Source organism: Podarcis gaigeae (genome assembly GCF_964106915.1).
Source record: "Podarcis gaigeae genome assembly, chromosome: 6".
Classification (NCBI taxonomy): domain Eukaryota; kingdom Metazoa; phylum Chordata; class Lepidosauria; order Squamata; family Lacertidae; genus Podarcis; species Podarcis gaigeae.
In genome coordinates this window covers 6,676,499-6,690,851 of record NC_139682.1, presented here as the reverse complement: position 1 = coordinate 6,690,851, position 14,353 = coordinate 6,676,499, and the positions used below count along the sequence as shown (strand labels likewise).

The 14,353-nt window shown below is 47.4% G+C and overlaps 1 protein-coding gene across 3 annotated transcripts in view; it reads left to right on the top strand.

Annotated features, from left to right (window-relative positions):
• The window catches only part of RGS19 (regulator of G protein signaling 19), a 61,367-nt gene extending 47,630 nt beyond the window's left edge, over positions 1-13,737 (top strand). For all 3 annotated transcript variants that reach the window (XM_083744756.1, XM_083744755.1, XM_083744757.1), the window contains exons 4-6: positions 5,731-5,805; positions 9,757-9,991; positions 10,894-13,737. In XM_083744756.1, the coding sequence (XP_083600882.1) occupies positions 5,731-5,805; positions 9,757-9,991; positions 10,894-11,082 (499 nt within the window). In that variant the 3' untranslated portion in view covers positions 11,083-13,737. The remainder of the gene's footprint in view (positions 1-5,730; positions 5,806-9,756; positions 9,992-10,893) is intronic.
• The last annotated feature ends 616 nt before the right edge of the window (positions 13,738-14,353 follow it).

The window sequence follows — 14,353 nt, the reverse complement described above, 5'->3', positions numbered from 1 at the left end:
CAAGCTTGTTTTCTCCTGCTCTGGAGAGTAGGACTCGAACCAGTGGCTTCAAGTTACAAGAAAAGAAATGCCGACGAAATGGCAGGAAAAAACTCTCTGACAGTAAGAGCTGTTTGACAGTGGAACAGTCTCCCACAAGAGGTTGTGGACTCTCCTTACTTGGAGGTTTTTAAGCAAACGTTGGGTGGCCATGAGTCAGGGATGCTTTAGTTGAGATTCTTGCATTGCAGAGGGTTGGACTAGATGACCCTTGGCATCCCTTCCAACTCCAAAATTCTATGATGCCTCCCATCTCAAAAATAAAGAGGCCCAAATGCTGCAACCATTCCTCAGAGGGGAGTTGCTCTTTTATGTGAGCTTTTAAAATTCAAATTGTTCCCTATTTTTAAACCCTTTTGATTAAATCAGATTCTGTCTGCTCACCAGTTCACAAACGTGAGACCTACCCAGAATTTCCCCATCTTCTCCCAGTGTGGAGCAGCTGGACCCTTCCTTGGGAATTTGTCCCCAGGAATTTCTTTATTTGATAAGACACTTGTAGTTGTTTTTTTACCCTGCCCTTCTGATGCATATGGACTTACTCAAGGCAGCTTGCATCACTTAAAATTGCAATCTTGCAATAAAACCGCAGGAGCAGCAGAATAGAACAGAGACAGGCATGGCAGATTAAAAACACATCATCAAATCACAGCGTTATTTACCTGTCAAGGCAAATCTCTGCCAGAATAGGGAAGTCTGTACTGTACTGTTGTTGGCATACTTCTCTTCTCGGGAGACGATGGAGGAGTGCACCTTTGCAGGTGAAGTCAAACCGTTGGAGAGTTTCAGTGCCTGCTGTGGCTGTAGAGACCGATATAGTGGTGCCCCGCAAGACGAATGCCTCGCAAGACGGAAAACCCGCTAGACGAAAGGGTTTTCCGTTTTGGAGGTGCTTCACAAAATGAATTTCCTATGGGCTTGCTTCGCAAGACAAAAATGTCTTGCGAGTTCCTGCGGGGGTTTTTTCCTCCCCCCCCCCCTTTTCCCCAAGCCGCTAAGCCGCTTATCAGCTGATCCGCTAAGCCGCTTAACAGCTAAGCCGCTAAGCCGCTTAACAGCTGATCCGCTAAGCCGCTTAACAGCTGATCCGCTAAGCCGCTAAGCCGCTGATCCGCTAAGCCGCTTATCAGCTGATCCGCTAAGCCCGCTAAGCCGCTAATGGGCTTGCTTCGCAAGACGAATAAACCACAAGACGAAGAGACTCGCGGAACGGATTCTTTTCGTCTTGCGAGGCACCACTGTTTAGGAGAGACATGCTTTGTTGCAGCTGGGGCAGAGGAAGGGGCCTGGTTTTTGCACCATGGCCTTTCTTCCTTCTGCGCTCCTCCCAGTGGTTATTCCTCCTCTGGTCACTGTGACGGATTCACAACCTGACTGTCTCCAGGCACTGCAGTCATCTGCAAGGGATTCCCACATGGTGGGGTTGGTGTTGCCAGCCATTTGCAGACAACTTTGTAACGCAGAGTTGGCCTGCCAACACACCTGGTGCTGGAGGCCAGCTCCCTGTAGAGCACAACCTTGGGGATCCTGCCGTCTTCCATTCTGTGGACTTGGTCAACAGCGTAGACGTCGCTAAGACAGAAGCGTGAACATGCTGGGATTGTGGAAGCAGCAAGAGAGGGAGCTGCCCAAATCCCATGGGGCAAAGTGTCTAATAACTTGAGTACCACCACAAAGAGAGCTGGACCGTAAAGAAGGCGGATCACCGAAGAATTGATGCTTTTGAATTCTGGTGCTGGAGGAGACTCTTGAAAGTCCCATGGACTGCAAGAAGATCAAACCTCTCCATTCTTAAGGAAATCAGCCCTGAGTGCTCACTGGAAGGACAGATCCTGAAGCTGAGGCTCCAAGACTTTGGCCACCTCATGAGAAGAGAAGACTCCCTGGAAAAGACCCTGATGTTGGGAAAGATTGAGGGCACAAGGAGAAGGGGACAAAAGAGGACGAGATGGCTGGACAGCGTTCTCAGAGCTACCAGCATGAGTTTGACCAAACTGGGGGAGGCCATGGAAGACAGGAGTGCCTGGCATGCTCTGGTCCATGAGGTCACGAAGAGTCGGACACGACTAAACAACAACAACACAGAGAAGACCCTGTCTCCAGCCACCACTGACCACACTCCCATTTTGAGTGGGATACAGAGAAAGACTTGTTCTTCACATCTTCGGCTAGGAACAGAGAACATTTCCTTACACAGAGTTAGACTGTTGGTCCACATAACTCAGTGCTTCCTGCACAGATTGGCAGCCACTCTCCACCGTTTAGACTGGGAACACTCCAAGCCCTAACTGGAAATTGACCTCAGGTCCTTCTCAGCCATTGCTGCAACAAAGCCCTACACCTCCAGGCTGCATTATTTTGATCTTGATTGATTGATTGAGTTTATATACCGCCCTATACCCGGAGGTCTCAGGGCAGTTCACAGAAAAAATAACAACATACGGTATATAATCAGAATAAAAACAACAACTCAATAACACACACACACACTCCAGAAAAGAGCCACATTTTAAAAGGGTATAGGATGTAAAACAGATCAACCAAAGGCCTGGTTAAAAAGGAACGTTTTTTTGCCTGGTGCCTAAAGGTGTATAATGAAGGTGCCCGGCAAACTTCCCTGGGGAGCGCATTCCACAGACGGGGAGCCACTGCAGAGAAGGCCCTGTTTACGTTTTGCCGCCCTCCTGACCTATTGAGGAGGGGGCACACAAAGAATAGCCTCAGAAGATGATCTCAGGGTCCGGGTAGGTTGATATAGAAAGAGGCAGTCCTTGAGGTATTGCGGTCATGAGCCGTTTAAGGTTTATAGGTCAAAACCATCACTTTGAATTGGGCCCGGAAACTAATTGGTAGCCACTGCAGTTGGACTAGGATCTGCCACTCTGTCTGTCTCTCCCCCAAGTCCCAGCAAGATAAGCCTGCGGTCACATTTGGACTCAGTGTAGCTTCCTTTGACAGCGGCATATCTTTGTGTTAATTCTTTTCCTGTATAGTAGATGCTCTCAGACTGCCGGGCAGAAGGGGAGTGAGAAAAAGATGACATTTGCACACCGGAACTGCTGCTCCTGTGGGGCTTCGAGCGAAAGTTGTTTTTCTTTAAAAAAAGGAAGTTGAAGCAACTCAGGCCTACAGTCGCTTGCCTCGGGCACAGAGGAGACTGCCAACATTGATCTTTTATGTTTGAATCAAGGGTGCAAACTTTAATAGGCAAAATGTCTTAGAGTGTGATTTTTATATATATAAAAAAAGACTGACTAGAAAGATGCTCAGATTAATCAGGCATCAGGTGTTTTTGTGTGTGCTATGGGGAATGTAAGTTGAGCTGCTAATGTGCATTAAAGGTAAAGGGACCCCCTGACCCGTTAGGTCCAGTCATGACCTACTCTGGGGTTGCGGCGCTCATCTCGCTTTACTGGCCGAAGGAGCCGGCGTACAGCTTCCGGGTCATGTGGCCAGCATGACTAAGCCGCTTCTGGTGAACCAGAGCAGCGCACGGAAACGCCGTTTACCTTCCTGCCGGAGCGGTACCTATTTATCTACTTGCACTTTGATGTGCTTTCGAACTGTTAGGTTGGCAGGAGCAGGGACCGAGCAACGGGAGCTCACCTGATTGTGGGGATTCGAACCGCCGACCTTCTGATTGGCAAGTCCTAGGCTCTGTGGTTTAACCCATAGCGCCACCCGCGTTCCAACTCAATGTGCATTAACACCCGGCCATTATGTCGTGTCCAGAGGAGGGCAACGTGTCCAGAGGAGGGCAACCAAAATGGTCAAAGGCCTGGAAACGATGCCTTATGAGGAATGGCTAAGGGAGCTGGGCATGTTTAGCCTGGAGAAGAGGAGGTTAAGGGGTGATATGATAGCCATGTTCAAATACATAAAAGGATGTCACATAGAGGAGGGAGAAAGGTTGTTTTCTGCTGCTCCAGAGAAGCGGACACAGAGCAATGGTTCCAAACTACAAGAAAGAAGATTCCACCTAAACATTAGGAAGAACTTCCTGACAGTAAGAGCTGTTCGACAGTGGAATTTGCTGCCAAGGAGTGTGGTGGAGTCTCCTTCTTTGGAGGTCTTTAAGCAGAGGCTTGACAACCATATGTCAGGAGTGCTCTGATGGTGTTTCCTGCTTGGCAGGGGGTTGGACTCGATGGCCCTTGTGGTCTCTTCCAACTCTATGATTCTATGATTCTATGAATTGTACTGAGACTTTTAACACTGGAGTTGATGCAGAAGAGAGCAGGGCTCATTTTGTAGGTAGAAGAGGGAATTTTGGCAATTGAAAGTTTTCCTGCCCCTGCTTTTGAAAATCCTGTCTTGTACATAGCTGCCCAGGCAGGCGAACATCGCAGGGGAACAGCTGAGAGTAGGACTGGACAGCAGGAAAAGGGGCTCTTTTGGAATAAGCTTGGGATATGACAAACCTAGACAGCATCTTAAAAAGCAGAGACATCACCTTGCCAACAAAGGTCCGTGTAGTCCGCATTGGGAAAGATGGAGGGCACAAGGAGAGTCGCACATGACTAAACGACTAAACAACAATAAGTATAATGAAAAATAGGAATCTGGACTGTTCGTCCACCCAGCTCAGTATTGTCCACACTGACTGGCAGCTGCACTCCAAGATTTCAGACACTTGTCTCATCCAGCGACTTCTAACAGTTACGGTTCATGCTTGTCTTCCTTTGGCTGTGGGCATCACCTCCAAGCCAACATAACGGTAAAAAAGTTTCACTCCCTGGAGCAGCCTTCAAACTTCTTATATTTGCTAGTGAAACCGTTGCCTGCTTTAACTGTGAGAGAACACTGGCCTCTACTGGTCAGCTTTGGTAAAGACAGCTGCACATTCCCTCCCTTAAGTTTCCTTATATATAAGCTCTTGAGTCTCAGTCTGCCTCTGATGTGGAGTTTATCCATTCTTTTCTCTCTCTCTCTCTGCTTCATTTTCAAAACACAGCAGCCCTGGCCTGAGCTGCATCTGTGCAGAAGGGTGCAAGGTGCTTAATCAATCTCTCCCTCGTCATTTTTCAGCTCAAAACGGACCTCCCCTGGGTGCTTTTACACTTGTTGGGGGGGGGGGGAGTGGAAAGGGGTTAAGCAGCTTTTCCCAGTTGGGTTTGGGTTTTGGGGAGGAGGGAATGCGTAGAATCAACTCTGATTAACATGTAGTTTGAACTTTACTCATAAGATAGGGTGTGCCTTGTTACGCTGCCGTTTCTACGGGGATATACGCTCGGTATTTATTACCCCTGCTATGCAAAAATCTCCAAATGAATCCGAACTTCAATGTCTAAAATCCCTGGTAGAGGACAAGGATCCTGAGATCACGTTAAGGGCAGCCAAATTCTGTGCAATTGGCATAAAACTTAGGGAACAAGCTGTGCTATCATAACGGTTACAGTTTTAAATGATAATTTTAGGTTATTTGTTAGGGACTAAGTTTTAATTTATATATATTTTTAACTGTTGCTATATCTGTATTGTCCCTGTTATACCTAATTGCAAATTCAAATGTATCCCTATTATGTCTTATGACTTCCTTGATATTGTACGTGGGCTGGAACTGGTCTGTGACCGAAATAATAAAATTCATTCATAAGGAAGCATGTGCATATGTTTGAAGCTTCTCCATAACTTCATTCTTGATGCTGTACACACCCTGCCCTATTTGCAATCTTTTCATTTTGATACTAGGAATGAAGATCGTGAGCGGGCGTGGAGGGCATCGCGAGACACCAAACTGGAGCCCATTCCAAACTGTGAAGCCTGGTGAGTTCACTCTTTGCCGTGTTGGCAGCTCTTGTGCACTCAGAATTTTCACCTTCAACCTGTCCATAGCGAGCCATGCTGAGGAATTGCCAGGACAACGGGCAGGGCCTTTTTGGTGGTGGCACCCTCACCAAAACAATTTACTCCCCAGATGGGCAAGTTCAACAGGTCTGTCTTTCGGCTTGTTTGTTTTTCTGGAGATACGAAAGAACGATCGTTCCCTGGCAAACGTTTGGGGAGTTAACTTTAGTTTTCTGAGATTCCACCGAGGTCCTGTTGTTCTTTTCTGGTTTTTATAGGGTTTTTAATGGCTGTGGCACTGTTCACTGGTTTTTACGGATGCATTTTAGTTGCTGTTTTTTTATAGACTGGTTTTTATCCGTTGATAGGTTTCCTCCGGGCTCCTTTGGAGCCGTGGGGAGTGGAGGTAAATCTCTACACGAAAGGTGCATGACCCAACTAAAGTGATGATGTGCCTTCCAAGTTTGATCACTTTCAGTGGGAGAATTAAGTACACTGACATCATAGAACCGTAGAGTTGGAAGGGACCATGAAGGTCATCTAGTCCAACCCCCTGAGATGCAGGAATCTTGGACTTGAACTCACAACCCTGAGTTTAAGAGTCTCATGCTCTTAATGACTGAGCTAGCTTGCATGGGCTGAAAGTGGGTTTTTGTTTTTGTTTTTATTACTTTTAAAAATAGATAACAAACATAAAATCCAAAACAAAGCAGAACAAGACAAAGCAAAACAAAAAAGAAAGATAAAAAAAGAAAAGAAAAAGAAAAATCACACCTACAAAGAAAACCATAGGTAAAGGTAAAGAGACCCCTGACCATTAGGTCCAGTCGTGGCCGACACTGGGGTTGCAGCGCTCATCTCGCTTTATTGGCCGAAGGAGCTGGTGTACAGCTTCCGGGTCACGTGGCCAGCATGACTAAGCCGCTTCTGGCAAACCAGAGCAGCGCACGGAAACGCCGTTTACCTTCCTGCAGGAGCGGTACCTATTTATCTACTTGCACTTTGATGTGCTTTCAAACTGCTAGGTTGGCAGGAGCAGGGACCAAGCAACAGGAGCTCACCCCATTGTGGGGATTTGAACTGCCGACCTTCTGATTGGCAAGTCCTAGGCTCTGTTGTTTAACCCACAGCGCCACCCGCGTCCCTCTAACAAAAACATATCATCATACTAATCGTTACATACATATACACATATTGACTTCTTTCTTTTGTTCTGAGACCTCATAGTTTTTAATCTTTCCATATTGTTGTGTCTAGTGTAGATTACCTCTATCTTTATACCTCTTGCACCATTTTTCAATTTCTTTAACCCTGCAAAGCTTCATTCATTACATACCAATATACTTACTCCAGAACAATGTTTTTTCATATGTTCTTTAACACAATCCCATTCTTTTACTAATTTTTGGTCCGATTGTCCCCTTAAGAATGCTGTGAATCTTGCCAAATATATATATAGATTCACAAAATCTGATTTGCCATTCTTTTATTGATGGGATTTCCCCCCGAAAGTGGGTTTTTAAAGTGCTTGACTTGGCCCTCTGGAAGCAAAGGAAAATAGGAAGGTGCCTCACTCAGGCCCCCAATTTATCCATCTAGCTCAATATTGTCTACACATATTGGAAGCAACTATCCCATCCCTGCCTGGAGACCCCTGCATTCAAAGCTGATCCTGTACTGCTGAGCTTCAGCCTTTCCCCAAATAAATTGGTATTAGCTTAGAACACAGGCTTAACCAGTGTGGTGTTGGTTCCCCAGTGGTGACAGCTGGGACTGGTGTGAGCTGTACTTGCAAACATCTGGGGGGTTCTATGTTTGGGAAGACAAACTTCTTTTTTATTACAGACTTTAATGAATCTTTTTAGGACAATCGCCAAGCATCCAGCTAAAGCACAACTGCATGTATAGATGTTGAGTCTTGTATGCAGACTAAATTTTTTAATAATAATAACCAGGAGTTCTACATTCTATGTTTTGTTTTTAAAAAGCATGTTTCTAGTCCTTAATAAGCTCAAAGGTGGGTGCGTGATGAAATCTCAGAAACCAAAAAGCAACATTCGGAATCAGAGGGTGGGATAGGGCCAGAGTTCAGCTGGCCAGAGGGGGTGAGGTTTCTAGATCCTTTGCTCTTTCCATTTTAATTTTCAAGACTTTGTCTTGCAGTTAAAATAGCAATCCAGTAAAAAGGATGAAATTCATAAAGAGAGAGAGGAAAGAAGCACATGAGACACGGGTGGTGTGTGTGTGTGTGGAATATCTCTGCCCCTTTTGCACATTAAAAAGCCATAAATGGATCTTCAGAAAATCTGTGACCACGTGTGAGCTTGCCGTAACTCAGGGCCCAGTGCAGTCCTGCAAGTTCATTTTTCAGAACTGTAGTTAAAGCGTAGGAAGCTACCTTAACACTGAGTTAGTCCATTTTCGGTCCATTTTGCCAAGGGTTTCCCAAACTTGGGTCTCCAGCTGTTGTTGGACTACAACTCCCATTGTCCCTAGCTAGCAGGGCCAGTGGTCAGGGATGATGGGAGTTGTAGTCTAAAAACAGCTGGAGACCCAAGTTTGGGAAACCCTGATATGGCTCAGGGCTGTCTGTACTGACTGGCAGTGGCTCTCTGGGATGGGCAGGACTCCTACCAGCAGTACCTGGGGACGCCGAGGATTGAATATGAGGCCTTCTGCTTGCAAAGCAGAAACTTCACCTCTATAGCCCACCTTTTTTTCCAAGGAGCTCAAGGTGATGTAGTTCTTGTTGGCATGCAGCCAAGGAAATGGGGGCAACTGGCAGGCCCCCACCTGGCTCCAGCCCACCAGCCGGTGTGCCAGTCAAACTCCAGTCCTTGATACATCGTGAATCTGTGGCCTGAGCTTCAGAAGCTAGGGCACGCTACTCAGCAGAGTAAACAATGCTCAAGAAGAAGTGGCAGGAGAGGCTGTGTGAGCCTATTTACAAGCAGTTTATTCAGCATACATCAGGACAAAAGGAAACATGTCTGATCTCCTTCGTGTCCAAATCAAGACAGCTAAACCAAAAGCTATACACAAACTTGAGTTCCCAGCAAGCTATGCTGGAGTGTAAACAGACATGTGACACACAACAATCATGCCTGTTCCTTAAGGTGGAACAGAATATCCCAACAGTTCTCTCCCCAACCCATTATAACCCCTCAACAACCCTGTGAGGTAGGCTAGGCTGGGAGTGAGTGACTGGCCCAAGAACACCCAGCGAGCTTCATGGCCAAGTGGGGAGTTGAACCCTGGCCTCCCAGACCCTAGTCGGACGCTTTAACCACTGCTCCACACTGCCTGTCAGCAGTCTCAGTAAGGTAAAGGGTAAAGGGACCTCTGGCCATTAGGTCCAGTCGTGGCCGACTCTGTGGTAGCGCCGCTCATCTCACTTTACTGGCCGAGGGAGCCGGCGTACAGCTTCCGGGTCATGTGGCCAGCATGACTAAGCCGCTTCTGGTGAACCAGAGCAGTGCACGGAAACGCCATTTACCTTCCTGCCGGAGCAGTACCTATTTATCTACTTGCACTTTGACCTGCTTATGAACTGCTAGGTTGACAGGAGCAGGGACCGAGCAACGGGAGCTCACCCTGTCGTGGGGATTCGAACCGCTGACCTTCTGATTGGCAAGCCCTAGGTTCTGTGGTTTAACCCACAGCGCCACCCGCGGTCTCAGTACCTAGCTCCATATTGTAGGCCAGGGTTCCAGGCTGGGGACCTTTCCTGCCTACCTTGAGATGATAGGGATTCAGGCTGGGACCTGCTGCATGCAAAACAGAATATCTCCCCCTGAGCAAGCACACTGGGGGAGACTCTTGAGAACAGGCTGAAGGGACTGAAATAACTCCTTTTCTCCCCCATCTTGTTCCCTGCGGCTCCTCCTGCGCTGCCTTTGCCTCTGCCTGGTGGGAGGGCTGCCCCTTCAGCGCCAAGCCGACGACTGAGGAAGTCAAGGGCTGGTCCCAGTCTTTTGACAAGTTGATGAAGAACCCAGCCGGCAGGAACGTGTTCCGGGAATTCTTACGGACTGAGTACAGCGAGGAGAACATGCTCTTCTGGCTGGCTTGCGAGGAACTCAAAAGCGAGTGCAACAAACACGCCATCGACGAGAAGGCTCGGATGATCTACGAAGATTACATCTCCATCCTTTCGCCCAAGGAGGTACCTGTCCCTTTGCAGCTAGAATTATTGACTTGGAAGGGGTCCCGTCCCAAGGGTCAGCTAGTCCCACTCCCTACAGTGCAGGAATCTCAACTAGATCATAGCTACCCAACCTATGCTTAAAAACTGTTATTTGATAATGTACTTTATTATCCCAGCTCCTTCCTTCCCTCCCTCCCTCCCTCCCCCTGGCTGATCTTTCCATTTCCCCTGTAGTCCCCAGTAGGGCTGGGCGATGTATCGATACGTCATCCAAAATCGGTTTGAAGTCCACATCATGTTAACGGTTTCATAATATTTGACATGGCAATATTTTGCGAATCATATGTGTGTGCTGTGTAAAAAACCGTGATATGGGGAGAAATGGCCATCCCTTTTCTCGTGATTCCTGCCGCCCCGGTTGCTCTGCAATACAAAATAACAGTTGTAACAATTGGTTAAAGATAAGTAAAAATGTGTTGCTTTTAGACCTCTAAGTAGGAGCGGTTTCCAGGACATTACCCCATTTGCTTCTACGTAGTTGACATCCTTATTGCAGACAAAATCAGTACAGTCATACCTCGGGTTAAAGTCGCTTCAGGTTGAGCATTTTCAGATTGTGCTCCGGAAGTAACGGAATGGGTTACTTCCGGGTTTCACCGCTCGCGTATGCGCAGATGCTCAAAATGACGTCACACGCATGTGCAGAAGCAGTGAATCGTGACCCGCAGATGCGGGTTGCATTCTACTCAGGATACGAATGGGGCTCCAGAACGGATCCCGTTCACATCCAGAGGTAGCACTGTATATTGCAATGTTTAGCTGGTGAAAACCAGACATCGCTCAGCCCTTCTCCCCAGCAGATTCGCTTTCCATCTTTCCCCTAAAAGGTGTGTTGCTTCTCTCGCCCACCTGTCCCTCAGGTCAGCCTGGACTCCCGCGTCCGCGAAGGCATCAACCGCAAGATGCAGGAGCCATCCTCGCACACCTTCGACGATGCACAGCTACAGATCTACACGCTCATGCATAGAGACTCCTATCCCCGTTTTCTGAACTCGGCCGTATACAAAGCACTGCTCCAGAGCGTCTCTCGGTCATCCTCGGAGTCCTAAGCCCCTTCCACCACCACCATCACTGGGGAGGGTGGGGAGAGAAGCAAAATACGAAGTGACGGTTCTCCTTTCATACGGCAGGTGTTAACTTTGGGGTTTTTAAATATACATATATATATGGACCTCCCACTTGGTCTTACAGAACCAAGGGACCTGAAATGGCATTCTGGGCCAAATCCTGTAAAACCACCTCAGTTCTGAACAACAAGCTGCTGGTCCAACTTACTAGGAAGTTCGCTCTGTGCAAACCTGCCCCATCTTCTTCTGCCAGAAAGGTGACACATGAACCTCAAAACTCAGGCCTCTGCTTTTACTACTGAATCCGTGTTGGCAAGCTAGCTGACCACGCAGAAGAACTAAAGTACGGAAGGAATCGGCCAACTGGTGCAGGGAGGGGTGGGGGTTGGGAGGGGGCAAGAGAATCCTGGGCAACATGGCGAAAGAAAAGAAAAAGGCCAAAATCCACATCTTCTGAATATTGTTCTTCCTGTCTTTTTTCTGTTTTGTTTGGTTTTCCCTGTTTTTTTTAAAAAAGAGCTGTTTCCGTGGCAGATCTCAAATGGTTCTGGTGGAAGCTTCAGTCAGACCGATATGGGTGTAGCATACGAATATTCTGAATTGCACAGGTGTAGGTGGTGGTTTTTGGCCAGAGAAGAGTCCTGTGCAATTCAAAGGCTTTCTCTATTCCCCCAAGTTGCATTTATTCCAGCTGGGGCCAGACCTCGGGAAGGCTTCTGTCATCTCTGTGGGAAAACTGAGGAGGGCTTGACCTCAGAGCTCTTGGAGGGGGGATAGGTAGGGTTGTTGAGGAGTTCCACTGAAAGCAGACCTCCCTGGTGCAAATCACGATTTTGCCCTTCCCAGAAGCAACCCGGAAGTAAACTTCCAAATTTCCTGAGATCCCAGAAGTGTACAGGAGGCTTCCATGTGTTAGCAGCACAGGGGAATTCATAGTACGATTATGTGTTCGTCCTACAAAGATTCAGGAGGCCTTTGGCGGTGCAGATGTTTGTTGGAGCCCATCATATTCTGAGAGGTGTGAGGCTCTGGAACTGAGACCTGGTTTTCGAAAGGTGAAGGAAATGTTTGGCAGGTGGGAAACGGGGGTTCCACCTTATTCTTTTGGGAGCAGACTTGGATGGAGAAGGAAACTTTTCTGCCAGGCTACAGCACTCCGTGGCATAGCAGTCATGCCAGGATGAGGCCTTGAGCCTCTGAAGGCTGTTGCTTCCATGTCCTGCTTGTGAGCTTTCTAGAAGCATCTGGTTAAGCATGGAGGAAGCAGAAAGCTAGAACAGATGGACTATTGGTTTGATCCAGCTGGTCTGTCCTCACTGTACATGCTAGAGCAGAATGGAGTAGCTCAGTCGTGCCTGTTGGAGGAAGACAGAGCATCTCCTCTCTCCAGCAATTCAACAGCAGAAGTAGGCTGAGTGAGCGGGATAGGGGATATGGGACGGGGTGGCCCGTCTCAGAGGCTGGGTTGCTTAGCAACAACCTCCAAGGAAGCCTAAAGCTTAAGGGTGTCACACACGCCTCTCAGATAGGGCTGTGCTTCCTTTTAATCATAAATGCAGAGTTTGAAGGGACCTTGAGGACCATCTAGTCCAACCCCCTGCAATGCAAGAACCTCAACTAAAGCAACTAGGGCAGGTGGCCATCCAGCCACTGCTTAAAGACTCCCAGAAGGAGTCCATTCCACCGCTGAACAGCTGTTGCCGCCAGAAAGTTCTTCCTCCTGTTTAGTCAAAATCTCCTTGTAACATGAAGCCGTTGGTTCGGGTCCTATCCTCATAGGAGCAGGAGAAACCCAGCTTGCTCCATCTTCCATGCAGCAGCTCATTAGATATTTGAAGATGGCCATCATATCTCCGCGCGGTCTCCTCTTGAGGAGACAGGCGTCCCACCAGATTTGGTTTCCCCCATTATACCGTTGCAGTAACAGGAGAAGCTGTATCCACAAAAAGGGAGAGACGCTTCCTTGGTAGAAACTCCTGGCATGGAGTGAGATGGCTGCCCTTCTTGTTCTGTTCATGCAGTGTTTCCAAAAGTGAAACCTTCACCTGAACTATGCCAGGTCCCAGTGGGCATCTGCCTGGGGCAATGCCACCTTGTGGACTCTTCCTCACACTAGATGTGCAGCTGGTTTTGTGTCTTCTTCCATCAAAGACGGGACATCCTCCTTTTCTTCTTCTCCCCCCCCCCCCCCATGATCTCAAAAGCTTATATTGTTTGATGCTGGGTGCCAAAATTGAGCTTGTGTCACGACCACAGCCTGTTTGCCACGGCCTCTTCCGAAAGATGGGCGTGGATGTCTGTCGAAATCATGTTTTCATCAAGCCACAATATGCAATGATGTTGAGGCCTCTGTGTCGCCGCCACCCCACACCAATGTTGGAGTGCCAGTAAGAGTTGAGCTCCTTCTCAACTGTCTTTTATTTGCAGTTCTCTCGTTTCTGCCTGGTAACACCTGCACTTCGTGAAACTGGCCTTGGAGAGTCTTAAAAGGAGCAATTGGGTTTCCCTTTTCCCTCTTTCCACACAACACTCAGAGGGCACACGTTCACATCATGGCAGGCTTCACACACACAACAAACCCTTTTTTGACCTGTGGAACTCTCTTCCACCAGAAGTAATAAAGGCCAATTGTGTCAATTGAGGATTATTGTTTTTTTACAGGTGCGAGAAATGTGAGAATTGCAGCAGGTGACCTCAAGTAATTGCAACAGTGTGAATAGGCTGAGTGTCTTTAATTCTGGAAAGGAAATGGCACTTTGCGAGAGAGTACTGTAGCTCTGTTAGGATACATCTTTTCTGATTCAGACTGGACAGATCAGTTCTGACTCTTGCATTGATATAGATGTAGTGACAACAAAATCTTTCTCTTGAGTGCCAGTTCTTACATACTGGTGTGTTCGTGGAATGCAGAGGTTTGCAGAAATGCAAAAAATAATTCCTTTTTTTTTTTTTAGGAAAAGAAATGAGGGACAAACCAAAACAGCTCAAGGAGGGCTGAGTATGCTTGATTGGACTGGAATGCTGTCTGTTGTAGCATGGGGAACTGAAAACAGTGAATGCAATTGAATATCCAGGAAGGAAGAACACTAGACAGAAGGATTCCATACTGCAACATTTAATATATATATATATATTTGGCAGATTCCTCTTATGCAGCATAATTACGAGGTGCTTTGTCTTCTACTCACAACAACCCTGTGATGTAGATCGTTCTTATTCCCATGTCATAAATTGAAAACTCAAAACAACGCGG